Source organism: Protobothrops mucrosquamatus, unplaced genomic scaffold (genome assembly GCF_001527695.2).
Source record: "Protobothrops mucrosquamatus isolate PMUCROS unplaced genomic scaffold, P.Mucros_1.0 scaffold_199, whole genome shotgun sequence".
Classification (NCBI taxonomy): domain Eukaryota; kingdom Metazoa; phylum Chordata; class Lepidosauria; order Squamata; family Viperidae; genus Protobothrops; species Protobothrops mucrosquamatus.
Genome location: NW_015386275.1, coordinates 905,014 through 923,342, shown reverse-complemented (window position 1 = coordinate 923,342; position 18,329 = coordinate 905,014). Strand labels below are relative to the sequence as shown.

General features: G+C 39.2%; 1 protein-coding gene across 1 annotated transcript in view; it reads left to right on the top strand.

Annotated features, from left to right (window-relative positions):
- Positions 1–16,615, top strand: part of COL6A2 (collagen type VI alpha 2 chain) — an 80,137-nt gene extending 63,522 nt beyond the window's left edge. The window contains exon 28 of the mRNA XM_015825529.1: positions 14,001–16,615. Within this exon, the coding sequence (XP_015681015.1) occupies positions 14,001–14,608 (608 nt within the window). The 3' untranslated portion in view covers positions 14,609–16,615. The remainder of the gene's footprint in view (positions 1–14,000) is intronic.
- Positions 16,616–18,329: the final 1,714 nt, after the last annotated feature.

Genomic DNA, 18,329 nt, shown 5'->3' with positions numbered 1-18,329 from the left:
GCTGGCGACCCCCAGGGGGAGAGCCTTCTCTGTGGCAGCTCCTGCCCTCTGGAATGACCTACCCCCCGACCTACGTACAGTTGCGGACCTGCGCCTTTTTCGCCGAGCCCTGAAGTCCCATCTATTCTGTGCGGCCGGCCTGGCGTAGCTTGATTGTGTTTCAGTGGGGGTTTTTTACGGGTGTGTTTTTAGAACAGGCCCGTTATTTAATTTGATTTTAAAACAAACTATTTATTACCGTGGTTTTTAGTATCGCCTGTTCACCGCCCTGAGTCCCGCAAGGGAGATAGGGCGGTATATAAATTTAATAAATAAATAAATAAATAAATAATGGAATTCCCTGCAATTTCACTTTAAGTGTTAGTTTCTTTTTAAGGGGTTTGTGTGTGCCTATTCTTAAAATGTTCCGGCGTGTTGCACAGAACCCCACCCTGTTTTGGCTGGGCACCCTGGTACCTTTCAGATTCAATTCTTCCTTTGGTTGTACCTTCTGTCGACCCAGGCAGACCGCAGCGATGTGGCCCTTCTTCCCGCACGCTCGGCAAATGGCGGAACAGAACCGGCATTCAGCTCGCTTGTGGCGTCCACCGCATCCAAGGCAACGAAGCTCAGCTGGGTTCTTGTCCTGACGATCCTTGGACTTTCTTCCAGTAGCTTGGTAAAGCTTATCCACCTCTTCTTCAGGATCTTCGTCCGACTCCTCGCGCACGTCTTCCTTGTGAATAGTGGCGGTCTCAGGAGCGTTTCTCTTGGGCCGCATGTTCTTGACCGCCCCGCCGGCAGCTTCTTCAGCCGAAACCTCTCGCGGAGCATCTTGGAAGGAAACATCTTCCCTGGCGAACAGTCTCTGCTGCAATTCTGTGTTTCTCAGCCCGCATACAAAGCGATCGCGAAGTCTTTCTTCTAAGTCCTTGAAGTCGCACGGTTTAGCTGCTCTTCTCAAGGCCGCAACGTAGTCTTTTGCTGATTCTCCGACTCGCTGATCTCTCTGTTGAAATGTGTGCCTNCTGTAGAGACTGAATCCCATCCTCGTCGCCAGTGTTAAGTCCTGGGAATAATGGCGCTTGAGACGAATCATCTCCAACAAGTCTTTATTGTTTGCTCCACTCTACGAACAACCAGAGCAGAGGCACGCAGGCCTCTATTTATACCCTCTGATCCCCGGGCAAGTTCAACCAATCATGAGGCGGGCTTTTCCCGCCTTGCACATGTGCACAAAGCTGGCGCCGCTCAGTCTGGTCCCGGGCAGCTTCTGCAATTGCCCGGGACTCTTGCAACGTCCCGAGCCTGCATCTTGCAGGCTCAAGACACAACAATATGCATTGAACAAGTGTTCAGTTTCTGCATTATGGTTACGGATTAGAATTGGCAGCGTCAGGATTTAATCAGTTTCAAACATGCCAAAACATAAACCAGCATTTGAACACTGATTCTGACTTGTGAATGGGTGACTTAAGTCCATTCTTTCCAGACAAGTGACACACTAATCTATGTTAGTAAAAGGTTACCATTTGTCTTTCTTAAATCATAAGGGCTTCCAATTTGTAAATATTGTGTGTTATAGAGAATGGTACCATACATAGGAAAAGTTTTGATTGATTCTTTATTTGCAGCATTTCTAGTGTGAATTCAGTTTTAACTTGCTCCATCCATCCATCCATCCATCCTTCCTTCCATTCATCCAAAAATTGCCTCCTAATGTCATTAACTAATGCCCTGTGGGATCCACCCAGCAGGATACCTTGATTGAGGTCTCCTTTGCACTGCTGGGTAACACCAAAGGAGTCTCTATTTCAATGTGATTCTTCCTCTGTCTCTCTTTCTCAACAACATTAATGAAGAAGAAACTTCCAAATGTTGATTTAGAAATTGCATAGCTTCCTTCAAACCAATAGATGAAAATTAAAAGATAGCAACTTTCCCATGGTTCATTATAGTTTCATTAAAAAACATTGTAATTTTCCACAGGCTTCTGTACTTACTTATTGTACCACAAAAAGAAAATGTGTGTTATTCGGTTCTTTTTTAAGTTCGGTAAAATAGTTTCTTATTTATTAATATAGACATTAAAATTACACAGCTATCAACAAATTAGAATAAAAATAAATAAATAAATAAATAATAAAAATATTAAATAAAAAGATATTAATACTGGACTGATGTACAACCTCTTTAAATCTTCCCTTCAAAATGTTAATTCAACTTCACTCACAAATTGCATATCACTGTTTAGAACAAATGTCTTTGAATTGCTTTTCAGTGTTTAGCAGTGATTTTTTTTCCAGAATTAGTTTAAAAGAGTTATTTTGCTTACTATCCTGCAGTTTATATTCTATGAGCAAAAACTTTTCCAGTGCAGCTATTTCTAATAATTTGGAGTAGCAAAGATTTAAAGCTAGGATACAAGTATCTTAAAATGGTAAAAGCAAGAAAAAGGTGAAGGAAACTATTGGTCCATTAGTGGGTGAAAGTGGCAAGAAGGTGACAAGCAACAGGGAGAAAGCAGAATTATTTAACTCGTTTTTCGCATCTGTCTTTAAACAAAGGGAAAAAGCAGACCAACCTATCAAAAATAGTGCCATAAAAAACAGAATAGAAACACAAGTTAAGATAGGCAAGAAAATGGTGAGCACCTGTCCAGCCTAGACGAGTTCAAATCACCAGGATCAGATGGATTACATCCCAAGGTTCTCAAGGAACTGGCAGATGTGATCTCAGAACCACTGAACTATATTTTTTCAAAGATCCTGGAGCACTGGGGAACTACCAGAGGACTGGAAAAGAGCTGATGTAGTTCCCATCTTCAAAAAAGGGGGAAAAATGGATCCAGGAAATTACAGACCTATCAGCCTGACCTCAATACCTGGGAAGATTCTGGAAAAGATACTCAAACAACGAATCAGCGAACACCTTCAGGCAAACCAGGTCATTACTAAAAGCCAACACGGGTTTGTCAAAAACAGATCATGCCAGACAAACCTTATTGCATTCTTTGACCAAGTGACAAAATTAGTGGACCAGAGGAATGCTGTGGATATAATTTACTTGGACTTCAGTAAGGCATTTGACAAAGTAGATCACAACCTACTACTTGATAAGATAGAAAAATGCGGGTTAGACAGCATCACCACCAGATGAATCCGTAGCTGGCTGACCGGCCGTACTCAGCGTGTGGTCCTCAATGGAACCACATCTACATGGAGGGAAGTGTGTAGTGGGGTGCCCCAGTGCTCTGTTCTGGGCCCAGTGCTCTTCAACATCTTCAATGATTTGGACGAGGGGATAGATGGGGAACTCATCAAATTTGCAGATGACACCAAGCTGGCAGGAATAGCCAACACTCCAGAAGACAGGCTTAGGATACAGGAGGATCTGGACAGACTTGAACACTGGGCGCTATCTAACAAAATGAAATTCAATGGTGAAAAAAGTAAGGTTCTACATTTAGGCAAGAAAAACCAAATGTACAGGTATAGTATAGGGCAGTGGTGGCGAACCTATGGCACGGGTGCCAGAGGCGGCACTCAGAGCCCTCTCTGTGGGCACACGCACCGTCGCCCCAGTCCTAGGCCTTCAGCTGAGTTTTATAAAACCTTTTCGCTTTAGGCCTCTGCTGCCGTGTACAAAAAAAAAGTTTCAATCAGTCAATTTCAACTTCTCTGGGGGAAAAAAAGATCTTGCAAAGTTGGGATTGATTGAATTTTTTAGTCCCACCCAGTCTGCCGTTACCGCCGCAGCCATGCCCACCCAGTGGGCCACGTCCACCCAATTGGCCACACCCAGCCAATGGGCCACACCCACTCGGCACTCGACGATGCATAAGTGGGTTTTGGGTTGCAGTTTGGGCACTCAGTCTCTAAAAGGTTTGCCATCACTGGTATAGGGGGTACTTTGCTCAATAGTAGTAACTGTGAGAGGGATCTCGGAGTCCTAGTGGACAATCATTTAAATATGACCCAGCAGTGTGCTGCAGCTGCCAAAAAAGCCAACACAGTGCTAGGCTGCATTAACAGAGGGATAGAATCAAGATCACGCGAAGTATTAATACCACTTTACAATGCCTTGGTAAGGCCATACTTGGAATACTGCACCCAGTTTTGATCACCACGATGATATATGAGAGAAAGCAGTATTCAGGTTAAAATTCTGCTATGAGGAGATGAACAAGCTGGTTTCTGCTGGTTTTTTCTTCACAGCTCCAGTCCTATAGGAGCAGCAATAAATAATTTTGTTTCAATAGTAGCTTTGGAATATTGGCTAGAAGTCCCAATACAATTTGGTAAATTCAGTTTCTTGCAAGACCAATAGACCATCAATGACCATCAATGGCCAGCATCAGAGATCATATAACAGTGCGCAACATTACAATGTTCTGGCAATGAGCATTTGTGAGGCAATTGAGGATGTGAAATTCTTTGAATTCCATGGGCCTGAAAAGATTTCCAACTCTTGGTGCAAATTGCATGGGTTTAAAAGTTATCCTGAACATTCCCGTAATTAAACGTAGCAGTTATCTATCTAGAGGGATAGAATCAAGATCACGTGAAGTATTAATACCACTTTACAATGCCTTGGTAAGGCCACACTTGGAATACTGCATCCAGTTTTGGTCGCCACGATGTAAAAAAGATGTTGGGACTCTAGAAAGAGTACAGAGAAGAGCAACAAAGATGATTAGGGGACTGGAGGCCAAAGCATAAGGAAAGGCTGCTGGAATTGGGTATGTCTAGTTTAACGAAGAAAAGGACGAGGGATGACATGATAGCAGTGTTCAAATATCTCAGGGGCTGCCACAAAGAAGAGGGAGTCAAGCTATTTTCCAAAGCGCCTGAAGGCAGGACAAGAAGCAACGGATGGAAACTAATCAAGGAGAGAAGCAACCTAGAACTAAGGAGAAACTTCCTGACAGTTAGAACAATTAACCAGTGGAACAACCTGCCTCCAGAAGCGGTGAATGTTCCAACACTGGAAGTTTATAAGAAGAGACTGGACAACCATTTGTCTGAAATGGTATAGGGTTACCTGCCTGAGCAGGGGGTTGGACTTGATGACCTCCAAGGTCCCTTCCAACTTTATTATTATTATTATTATTATTATTATTATTATTATTATTATTACTATTATTACTACTACTACTACTACTACTACTACTACTGTCCTTCCATTCTGGGTATTTTTTAGTATAAATCTGACCATGACTTTGTTTCCACATTCTCCTCCAAATAATCATAAATTCTGATCTTGTAGAGTAGATGGTATACCGACCTTATGTATATGCTTAAAATACATTTTCAAAGTTCTTGGATTCTTGGGCAATGCAACCCGATATTGTTCCAATTTTGTCATATCTCTTCAACAATGCCCAATTATTGTCCTTAGAATTATTGCTTTAAAAATGGGATATGATATCTTTATTGTCTGAATTACAGTGAACTTGTCCTAATCTTTCCAGAGACAGGTCTTACCATTGCTGCCTCTGAAAGCGTTCCACCTTTTATCGACTATGCTGTATATTTTCTAAGTTCCCATTTCCCTAGATATTCAAAGTTGCATTCCAGAAACTTTTAATAATATACCATAAATCATTGATATTGCTCCTTTGCTATTTTCCTTTGTTCAAGAATAATTGTTTCAAAGACTGTAAGAGGGCACAAAACTATTTCCTTCATGTCTTCATTTAAAGGAATGATAGAACTTGTACATATTGTAGTCAGTTTAGTCCTAAAGTATTGGATCTCTATCTCTTTGCAATGAATAGAACAAAATTGATGGGGCATCAGTGGGAAAAGATAAGTTGAGCCCCATCAGGATCAAGGGATTCAGCACTGTATGGTCAAAGAAAATATGGGTTCTGTAGAAAGCTTCCTGGGCAGAGGACAAATATAGCCTGAATGAAAATTAGAGAGAAGGATGTTAAGTGAATTAATGATTTTCAATTGATACTGAGAAAAATGTGCTGTATTGCCAGTTGGGCTTTGTACTGGGCGAGATTTTTTCCTTCCTAAAAACAACCACATTTTCAGCCTTTTTTACTCACCATATTAATACCTGTCATAAACATGTAGACTCTCTATAGTATACAGTAACTAAAAAGACATACAACAACACATAAATATTAACATGTTTGTGGTAAAAATCAAACCAAGCTGAACTGAACCTAGACTTTCTGGAATTTACTATAAATTGAGGGTCTGCTGGTCTCTTAAAGGGTCTTGTAGGCAGCCTAGCATCAATAGACACCATGTTGCCTACCTGTGATATGGGTGCTTGTGGGCTAGAGTCCATTTACTGTGGTCCACAAAATGCCATCACCAGTGGTGGGATTCAAATAATTTAACAACTGGTTCTCTGCAGGGGGGAAGCGGAGGGAGGCAGGGGGGCGCTGCCACGAGGCAGGGGGTAGGGGGGAGCTTCTCCATGCACCCCGCAACCACTTACTGTGCCAAAGGGCCCCCACAGCCAGGCCTACCACACCCTGACCCCCGTCACGCCTCACCTGTTCAGTAGTGACTTCTCCCAGTTTCTCCTTCTTCCTCCTCCTTTGAACAGCCCTTTGCTCTTGTTGCTGCTTTTTCAGTTTTGTCCAGAGCCTGTGCAGAGATCAGGTGGGGTGGGAACCAATCCCTTCACTTTTGGACTGGCTCCAAAATGGGCTGGAAGGAGCGGCCCGAGGACTCCAATCTGGCTTTGCAGCAAACAAGGGGATTGGAGGCATGTGAAGGCACACTAGTCTGGCCATTTAGGAGCCGGTTCCCTGAACTCAAGAAAAATTAGGTATCGGTTCTGCCAAACCAGTGCGAACCAGCTGAATCCCACCACTGGCCACCACTCTTTTGTTAATCTTTAAGGAACTACAACATTCTTCATTGTGTGTGCTGTAACAGACTAACACTACTGCCTATTTGGATTTCTGGCTAGATATCTCTATGTAGTGCTCATGTTCAAATAATAGTACTACTTTTGGCTACTTTAAAGTATTTATTTTTGCTTTCTAACTTTTAAATTTCCCAATAATTGCGTTATCTCAGAGGAATCATAAATGCAGCACATTAAAGTCAGCATCAGAATAAAGTCAGCATCAGAATATGAAGTTTCAAAAGCACTAGAGATATTTTAAAATGCCTTGGAAGATATAAAAGACGTTTTTTATGGGCCTGACAAACTATAGCATAGGGGGCTTTAGGGAAGTTATTATCCAGGACTCACTGGATAAGCATCAGCATCAATGTATAAAACCAGCAGGATCTGAAATCAGAGTATAGCCCTGAAAATATTCTTTTGACACTCACTTGCAGATGGGAGGTACCCAGTTACTTTCCGCCCTGTGGAGGTCGAGATAACTTTGCCCAGCACCAAACCCATGATCGCCCAGTTCCTGAACTCCACGAGGGAGATCCAGGACTCCAGCATGTATACCCAACTGGTGGCCACCTTGGCCTATACCGCCGAAAAAGCCAAGTTTGCCACTGGACATGAGCGGCAGGAATGGATGGACTTGTTCATTGATACTTTTAAAATGGTGCACAGAGAAATTGTGGGGGATCCAGAGACTGTAATAGGGCTTTGCTAAAATGATTATTTTGCCTCTAAGACAAAAATAAATTTATGGTTTGGCCCTTTTAGCTGAAGAATTTTTCCTTTACTTTTTATTAATTCCAGATTATAACAAAGAAGCTTTTAAAATAGGAATGTTTTCAAATGTCTGCTCTGGTGTGACTAAGGATTACATGCAGCTTTACTTAGTAATCAGTGCCCTGGCCCTGGCCAAGAAATGTTTGCAGCCACTGCATCTCCAGAAGGCAGGAAAGCGCAAGCTTTTAATTCCTTACTTTAAAACCTGTCTGGGCTGAGAGATTGGCATATTTGCTAAAGCAGAGACTCTATGATCATGATACACACACACACACATATCTGCAAGAATCTTGTTGTCATCCCAAGTGACTGTAACTAACCAGGGAAAGCATTAAAGAGATGGCTAGAGGATAAGGGTGTTAATTTTTAGATTCAGTTTGAAGTTATGGCACTGAACAAAGGGGATTTACAACAGATTCTTGTAGCTGTGACCGTTACAGTGTTCCCCACAGCCACATGACTGTGATTCAGGTACTTGGCAACTGATTCACAATTATGATGTCACAGCATCTCATAGTCATGAAATCTCTATTTGTGACCTTCACTGTCAGCTTCCAACAAACAAAGTCAATGGGAAAGCTGATAGGAAATCACAAACAGCAATCAAGTGACTATGGGATGCTGCAATTGTGCAGGATTTGCCTAACAGCAACTGGGATTGCTGCAACTGATGTCATAAGTTGACAGTCCCAATTACCATGGTTGGGATTGGCAACTCCATCGCTAAGTGGTGTAAATGTAAAATAGTCCCAATTATCAAAGTTAAGCAAGGGCCACCTATATTTTAATTAATAGAGTATAAGAAATGCTTGCTATATTTGGAGTGCAGACCAATGGTGGCTCCCTTCCAGAAAACATTTAACATCCTTGCTCTGAAAAATCCAAATTAAGAAGAATGACAACATTCTGCACTTTGACTTCCCAAATAGAATTTAGAACATGATGTATGCAATTAAGTTGCCACTTGGAATGTTTCTAAGTGTTCAATGTGCTTTTTAAGAACTGGTGAATATCTTGTGTCCCTTCTTCTGCCAACTAATTATCTATAGATATCTGTCTGTCTCTTTCTTTTACTTCCAAGAGCTTTGGTATATAATTTGGTAGGTAATCCCATGAAGTAGTTTCCATTACCTGTTGGGCTTCATCAAGCAACCTCAGTTTACTTTGCAATAGTAAATTCTATACCGACTTCCCTTATTGACAGGTTACCATAATCGGTAATGTTTCTGTGCTAACTTTCTTTCTTCCACCATTCCAACTATATGAGGCAAATGTAGAATTTTCCATAAAGGCAAAAGGTTTGTACAAAATATTCCACGCATGATAATTTTCTAAATTTATTTCAAGATGCATGTTGATACAAAGTTTGCATGTAAAGCCAACAGAAATTCTATATACATTTATCTTTACTCTCAAAAGATTAAAACATCCAAATCCATTTATGACTAAAATCGGGTGGAGAGGTGGGGATTTAGTTAATTTCCAAGAGAAATGGTTGCATGGCTATATCCTAAATGGCTTGCAAGAGGCAATTTTAATATTGAAAAAGATGTAGATTCTATAGAATTCTGCAGATTCATAAAAGATAGAGGTAACAGAGATAGAGTAGTATATCTTACAAGTTGCCATATCATAAGATACATGAGAGAAAGCAGTATTCAGGTTAAAATTCTGCTATGAGGAGATGAACAAGCTGGTTTCTGCTGGTTTTTTCTTCACAGCTCCAGTCCTATAGGAGCAGCAATAAATAATTTTGTTTCAATAGTAGCTTTGGAATATTGGCTAGAAGTCCCAATACAATTTGGTAAATTCAGTTTCTTGCAAGACCAATAGACCATCAATGACCATCAATGGCCAGCATCAGAGATCATATAACAGTGCGCAACATTACAATGTTCTGGCAATGAGCATTTGTGAGGCAATTGAGGATGTGAAATTCTTTGAATTCCATGGGCCTGAAAAGATTTCCAACTCTTGGTGCAAATTGCATGGGTTTAAAAGTTATCCTCAACATTCCCGTAATTAAACGTAGCAGTTATCTATCTAGAGGGATAGAATCAAGATCACGTGAAGTATTAATACCACTTTACAATGCCTTGGTAAGGCCACACTTGGAATACTGCATCCAGTTTTGGTCGCCACGATGTAAAAAAGATGTTGGGACTCTAGAAAGAGTACAAAGAAGAGCAACAAAGATGATTAGGGGACTGGAGGCCAAAGCATATAAGGAAAGGCTGCTGGAATTGGGTATGTCTAGTTTAACGAAGAAAAGGACGAGGGATGACATGATAGCAGTGTTCAAATATCTCAGGGGCTGCCACAAAGAAGAGGGAGTCAAGCTATTTTCCAAAGCGCCTGAAGGCAGGACAAGAAGCAACGGATGGAAACTAATCAAGGAGAGAAGCAACCTAGAACTAAGGAGAAACTTCCTGACAGTTAGAACAATTAACCAGTGGAACAACCTGCCTCCAGAAGTGGTGAATGCTCCAACACTGGAAGTTTATAAGAAGAGACTGGACAACCATTTGTCTGAAATGGTATAGGGTTACCTGCCTGAGCAGGGGGTTGGACTAGATGACCTCCAAGGTCCCTTCCAACTTTTTATTTATTTATTTTTTATTATTATTATTATTATTATTATTATTATTATTATTATTATTATTATTATTATTATTATTATTATTATTATTATTATTATATGCAAGCTCTTGTCTAATGAATTTGGGGTTGAATTGAGAATAAGGTTGCAACCAAATGGCTGTTGCAGTGTGCCTCCCTTTGAAAGTATTGGAAGATATCCATGTCTAGATCTGTGTTCAACATAGACCCTGCATTTTCTAGAAGGAAAGAGATATGAATATGGACCACCAACATCAATCAAAATAATATCTTAATGGTAGTGCTTGACTTACAATCATTTGTTCAGTGAACATTTAAAATTACAAAAGTGCTGAATGAAGGGACTTATGATCTGTATCCGAATATGGCTGTCGCAGCACCCCCACAGTCCTATGAACAAAATTCAGGTGCTTGGAAATCTGCCTGCCCTTATAAATAACTGCAGTTGCCCTCACCCACCTACCTTCCCCATCCCCCATCTCTGGATCCTTTGAGCTTTCCTCTTAGCCAGATGGTCCTCTCAGGCCCTGGGCCTGCTTGGGTCCCACACCCCTGAGCCTTCTCCTCCCTACTGCCTGGTCACACCTTGCTTCACTTTCCTTTTGCAAACATTTGGGAAAAAGAAACAGCTGATCCACTGTGCAGCCTTTCTATACAGAGGCTAGATGGTGCTGTCCCAAAAGCAGGCACCATTTTGGGGGCATTCAAAAATGACCCAAGAATTGCGGTCACTATCAAAATGGCACCTGCTTCTGGACAGCACCATGCAGCTCTATATAGGAAGGAGAGCACCATGCAGCAGAGCAGGTGCTTCTCTTTCCCAAAGGTAATTTTTGGAAAAGATAAGCGGAGTGAGGAATGATGGGGGGAAGATGCCCAAGAGTGTGTGACTCAGCAGAAAGGGAAACTATGCAAGGGGCTGCCTTGCGGTGAGAGAGTCCCTGAAAGGACTGGGGCAGGCCCTGTGTGAGCTGGGAGGTGCTGCAGTGCACCCCATGCTCCACTTAATGATCCATGTGGTTACGTAATGACTGCAAAGGAAGTGTAGACTTACCAGTCTTGCTTAATAACCACCATGACTTATGACTATAATTCTGGGCTCAATCATGGTGGTAAGTCAAGGACTATCTATAGTTATTCTAAGCATTAAAAATTGTGCTAAGAATAAGTAAGGCTAGGGCCCCCAAATTAAAATATTTTATATTAGACACCAAGCAGCTTCACACCAAACGAAATGCCACTACTCAAGACAGGAACCTTACACAAATGCTGTCAAATAATTGTCCAGTCTGTTCTTGAAAACCTTCAGTGATGATGAGCACCCACAATCCCAAGAGATAAGCTATTTCATTAATTAATTGTACACTCTGGCTCATAATTAAGTGGTGGTCCACCAGGACATCTACTGATATAATGACCTTTTTTACAGTCTGAGTTGTCCAAGACTCACAGTGAAGGTAATTGGAATTGATTGGATTCTAGTTTCAAGGCATGAACTGTAGGATGGTGAAGCTAAAAAGAAATTTATATTGATGCAATCTTTCTCTGTTTTTTATTTGCTCAGTTTCTTATTGTCTCCTAGTTATCCTTCCTCTTTTAACATTTTATATTATGCTAATAGCATTTCTCTCTGCTTGCTAATCTTCCTTGCTTGCTGGGAGAGAGGTGACTTGAAAAGAAATGTTACATTTTCTCCATATTTCTTTACTTGATCCTTAGTCAGAGGCTATGCAGTTAATAGGATAAATACTGCAGAGGATAATATTGCCAATTCTCTATTTCTGTGAACCCTTACAAACACAGGTGGCAACTTTTAAGAAACCTAGGGGAACATAAGAGAAAATAGTATGAATTAACACTCATTTTGGGGGAAAGCCTAGAGATAGATGTGTCATAGGCTTTCCCCTTTACCTCTGGTCCTGCATTTTTCAAATAATGCCTGACTCAGCCAGCAGGTCACAACAAAAAGGCTACAAATCAGCATGTGCAATAATGCCAGGAAGTAATGTGTAAGCAGGCCAAAAGTGACTTTAAAGAAAGACTTGGCACAGTCTTTCCAGGCAGTTGAACAACAGAATACACTAAAACAATAGAACCCCTCTTTTGGCATAAATTTGTTGGTACAAACTATGCCTATAATGTTTCCTGGTATCCATAGAAATAGTAATAACTGGAACAAATATATATGGAGAGGTATATAATCTAATTATTTTGTAAAGTTTGTCCACCGTTTATATCTACTGGTTAAATGTTGATAAGCTCCTTATAAACTGGCTCAGTCTGAAGAAAATTCCACTCAGAAACTAGTGTTAATGCTCAGGAATTTGTCTTGCCAGTCTGTCATATTGTGTGTACAGTTATGCACTGGTTTTGTTCTGTTTAATTTCACTAATGTAGACTTCAATCACACCCATAGAAATCCCTTCATGACCTTAGAAATAATTTGAAACAGAGTAAATGGAAATTGTTTCTTGTTATTTCATTTTTGGCAATTCATGGGCAGTGCTAAGGAACCTCAGCAAAGTTCCCTGTCCCCTGTGCAAATCTGTTTTAGTTGTGATGTAAAAGAAAATAAGTGAAAGATTTGGAGAATTTTTAAAGTGCTCTTCCCAAGGAGACATCAATGTACAAAAATGATTTTATTTTGGGTAAAAGTTTGCAATTAATTTATTTAGCCAGTAAAAGTTTTATTCTCCATAAAATGATCTATGAATATGTTTTCTCTTTTTGTTATTGTCATTTTTGATAATCATGTCAAGAGCAATATGTGCAATGTACTTTCATATGTGAAAGAGAAAGAAATGAAATCTCAATAAATAGTGCACACCTTGGCTAATAGAGTAATGTTTATCTTTCCAAACAAAAATCTAGTTAGGCTTAGGCCTTTTTCCAAGTAAAAATAATCCTTCTTTAGCAACCACAATTGAGATCAGCAACACAGCCATTAACTGAAGTAGTCACTAAGTGAAACTGTAACTATGCTTATGATCTTCATTCAGTTTTTCTCTGCTTTACAGACCTGTGAAAACCATAAATATGAGAATGGGTCTCAAGGTTATTTTTTCATTACCATTATAACCGCAATTTTGCAAAGTTTCTCTAATTCTTTGCACTAAAGAAACATTTGAAAAACATAGTCACCACCCTCTTAAACAATGCCTCTTTCCTATGTTTTACTCTTTAAACCCAAGGAAGTTCAGAGTTTTTGGTGAATAAATTAGTGGCTGTGGTGGTATTTACATATGTCTTCCTGCCTCCTCTATTTTAAATGTTTTTTAAGACAAAAGCCTCACACCACAAAATTAATCAAACTTAAGTGTTTTTATTACTTGAATTGTTTATATATTCCATGCTATAATAATATACTGGTCAAAAATGTTCTCCAGTTAAAACCCTGACTATTAAGGGGCTAGCCGCTAGGGACATATGGAATTCCAAAGAAATTCCATTTTTTAGCTTTACTACTTCTTTTTTCTTTTCGGTTGCATGGGTGAGATCTTATTTCCATTCCACACAGCACTTGATTTTTAAACTCTGCCATTCTCAGAGTTTAAAATCTCAGTGTCCCTATGAAGTTACAGAAATGGTTTATGTTATGGGGGAAGAAGATGAGAAAAGAATAAACATTCCCGTACCTGATCTCCAGTCTTAGAATCTCAGAATGGAATGAAATCCTTTCCCCATCTTTTTGAGTTATGTATTCTAAAGTCCTGATTGTCTGTTGTTTTTTTTCCTTTCCCTACTCATAGAGCTTTCTGTTGCCCAGTGCACACAGCGTCCAGTTGACATTGTCTTCCTCCTGGATGGTTCTGAAAGAATTGGCAGCCAGAACTTTCGTAGGGCTCATGGTTTTATAGAAGCAGTGGCTGAGCATCTCACCCTGGCCAGAAGTGACAGTGACGACATGAATGCACGCATTGCCCTGCTACAATATGGAAATGAGGATGAACATGACATAGTTTTCCCACTGACATACAATATTACTGACATCACAGATCGTTTAGCTGAGATCAAATATTTGGACTCCTCTTCCAACATTGGATCTGCCATCATATATGCTGTCAACAACCTTGTCATCAGCACACAAGACAGGCAGAAGGCAGCTCGGCGTAATGCAGAGCTCTCCTTTGTCTTCTTTTCAGATGGTATTACAGGCAACAAAAACCTGGAAGAGGCAACTGATTCCATGAAGAAACAGAATGTTATGCCCACAGTTGTGGCCCTAGGCAGTGATGTGGACATGGATGTCCTACTGAAGATCAGTCTAGGAGATCGGTCAGCAATTTTCCGGGAGAAGGACTACCTAAGTCTCTCCCAGCCCGACTTTTTTGATAGATTTGTTAAGTGGATCTGTTAGTTGTGAGGTAGACACCAAAGCTTTTAAGCTCCTATATTGTTACATGTTTTTTTTAGCAAAAGTATGCTGCCAGTAGGCACAAATTTTTAAGGGAATTTATTTTTATATTCAAAATTGGTAGGCTCATTTCAAATAATGTTTATGGTGCTAATTGAAAACAAAATAATAGGAGGCTACAAAACACCACAGTATCATTTGTCACGCTTTAAAACATTGTTTAAGATGTTTATATTGTAATACTTTTGGTGCTGAATAGAGGAACTGTGCATTAAATATAAAGCATAAAGAACTATCATCTCCAGCTACCCCAAGGATCCATCTTAACCCTCCTCTCCCATTATTTCCCACTCATCCATTTACTGGTAGACGGGTAATTCCATTGTGCCTTGACTGTGATGCTAACATTTCCTTTGTTTTAAAGGAGATACTTTGCAGCTGAAACAATAACAGAAAATATTTTTATCAGTACTGAGTCTTGCACTTGGCCTATTCCATTTGTAAACACCTAGTCTTCCTTTCTTTCTTTCCATGTATTTGCTTCAGGGTTGCAACATTGGATGGTCTCCCCTGTATCATGATGCATGTAATAAATGGACTTCACAAAGATATCTATAGCTATTTCATCTTAGAAAGGTCTAGGAAAAGAAGCTTTGTTCCTATACAGGTAGTCCTCAACTTATGACTGTAATTGAGCCTGGCAATTAGAGTCATAAGTCACAATGATTATGAAGCAAATCTCTATATGACCTATCCATTTTATTACCTTTTATGGCAGTTATTAAGTGAATACAGCAGTCATAAAGTGAATATCGTGGTCGTTAAGCAAATCCTTTGTTCTCTATGAGGCAGTTTTTGTTGGAAACTGGAAGTAAAGCCGATTTCTGGCAAAAACATAAATTGCAGAGTGTTGCAAATGGCCATAAATGTGGGCTGGTTGCCAAGCACCAATAGAGGGGGTGAGGTTGAACTTTGAAACTGGGTTGTAAATCACTTTTAGGGGTCTATCATAACTAAGTGACTGATTGTAAGTGGGGGATTACTTCTACTCCCAAGGAAGGAGTCTTTCACTGAAAATGGACATCAGTATAATGTAAAGAGATTCTGCTGGGTTCTCTTCTGGATTTTGTGCTACATTTAATTGAAGCCAATTGCCATCAGTTTTCAATGTTCCATGTATAAATCTGGAATTTCCCTGATTTGACGTGGCAGACCATTATTCTTTTTCTCACAATAATGATAAGCACTATTGAACTGAATCCCAATTTAAAGTGTACTACTGTACGCATAAAGGAGTCTATTGGAACTGCATTTGAGCATTCTGTTTTTATTAGGTCTGCACTAGAATAAACAGTTCCATCAAATTGCTTTCCCCAATCAAGGAAATTGCATAAAAACCAATTTTGTTAAAGCCTGCAAATTTACATGGAAAATTGAAAGAAAGCATGACTACATTTTTAAAGAGATGGGGGAGGGGCAACTGAAGTGTTACATAACAAAGATGAATATAAAAAGTCCATACATTATGAACATATGAAACCAAAATATGGTTTTACAAACATATGTTTGTAATTCAGAATTCTGCCCTATTAACATGGAGAATATTTTACTGGTTTGCACACTTCTAGCTCCAAATAGTTTTGGGAGTTTTTTTGTTCCACACCACACTGCTTTTTTTATACTTTCAACCTTCTAGTGAAAATGTGTCTTTGGTCTTATTTCTAATTACTAATAATCTCATTTTTTCATAAATCATAGATTATACTTTCTCTGAAATATAGTGTGAACTATCCAATCTGCCACTGTGCAAAGCCATACTAATTGATGAGCAATGACTACCCAATGTCAATGTATTCCTGAAATAGTGTTTCTGGAATAACATCCTTATTTGAGCCAAAATTGCACTCCTGATAAATAAAAACTTTTTTCACAATATCTTAATATTAGTGTCATTCATTTTGTAGTGATTTAGAAGAATCAGTATGGCTCTTTTACCATATATGCTTATTTTATTATTTTCTTAATTATTAGAATTAATAATCAAGAATATAAAGCAAATGTTTGTGTAATATAAGTTCTAATTCATAATTTCCTATTAAATTCAAAGCTTTTTTTAATTAACACTATGGTACAGTCTTTGCTCTTATATAATGCCTCCCTCAAGTGCAACTCATATAGTTCCTTGGTACTATATGAACGTGTTCCATTGATATTATGAGAAAAATATGGAAATACTTTGCTACTGCCACTTTATTTAGTTGTCTAAATTCTTTGACTTGGACTTATAGTCTACACCTTTGGACTTAATGATAATCTCTTAATAACTCTACTGTCTATAAATGATAAACTGAATAGCTGATACAAAAAAGTTTTTTGATTAGTATTTCTTCCAGAAATTGTTATGAATTTAACAATATATAATATCAGGATTCTTCACTGTAGTGTATCTAGCTATTGTCCTTAATTCAAAAGCTGTGCTGGATGGAGCACTTACACTGAAGTTCAACACATTTAGAGCTCACCAAGTTCATGGGCATAAGAATGTACAGGTAGTCCTCGATTTACAACAGTTCATTTAGTAACTGTTCAAAGTAACAGTGGCATTGAAAAAAGTGACTTATGACTATTTTTCACAGTTATGACTTTTGCAGCATCCCCATGATCATGTGATCAGAATTCAGGTGCTTGGCAACTGGTTCGTACTTATGACCATTGCTGTGTCCCAAGGTCATGTGATCACTTTCTGCAACCTTCTGACAAGCAAAGTCAATGGGGAAGCCAGATTCACTTAACAACCAGGTTACTAACGTATGAACTGGAGTGATTCACGTAACAATTGTGGCAAGAAAGATCATAAAATGGGACAAAACTCACTTAACAAATGTCTCACTTAACAACAGACATTTTGGGCTCAATTGTGGTCGTATATCGAGGACTACCTGCACAAAGGAATGGAAGAATTTTAAAATATTTCTGGCTGATGTAGGGAGTTCCTGAAGAGCTATACTCATGCTGGGATGAATGTCCTTCAGTCTGAATCGGAGCTCATGCTGGAACTGCCACTATGCTGAAAGTAAAAAAATGATTAAAGTTTATTACAATTGTTGATGTTTTGCATCTATTTTCCTTATTTATTTAACTTCTGTATTAACTGTTTAATTTCTATGTGTTTCTTCCTGTGGTTTCCATTGTGAACATTGTGTACAATACTGTAAAACTTTAGGAAAGGTACATTCTTCCCTGAAGCACTCAGACCCATGTCAGCAATGCAATATTGTAAGCCCAGGGCCAATGGAACTAATCTTTCTTACAACCAGATTCATAAAGAGAATAGCCAAATTCTTTGCCTTGTGACCGTGACCTGGATAATTTTCCTATATTGGATTTACAAAAGGGACTTATTAAGACTTTGAAGAATTTTATGAGAAGGAACAAAGAAAAAAATATCATTTCTATGGTTTTTATTTTTGCTTCCATATTTTCAAATATTTTTAAGAATTTGTAAATCACACAGAATTGCTGAGCGCTGAGTGGCATATATATGTTATTAATAATAGAAATAATAAAGAAAAAAGTCTGGATTGGAGATTATGAAAATTGTACATGGAGAAAGGTTTTTTTTTGCAACTATACATATTCTATTCATACTATTACTTTGTGCTGTAACTAGGAGTGAGTCTTGCAGGGGAAAGGAGACACTGGGGGAAATTGCTCTGCTGGCAAG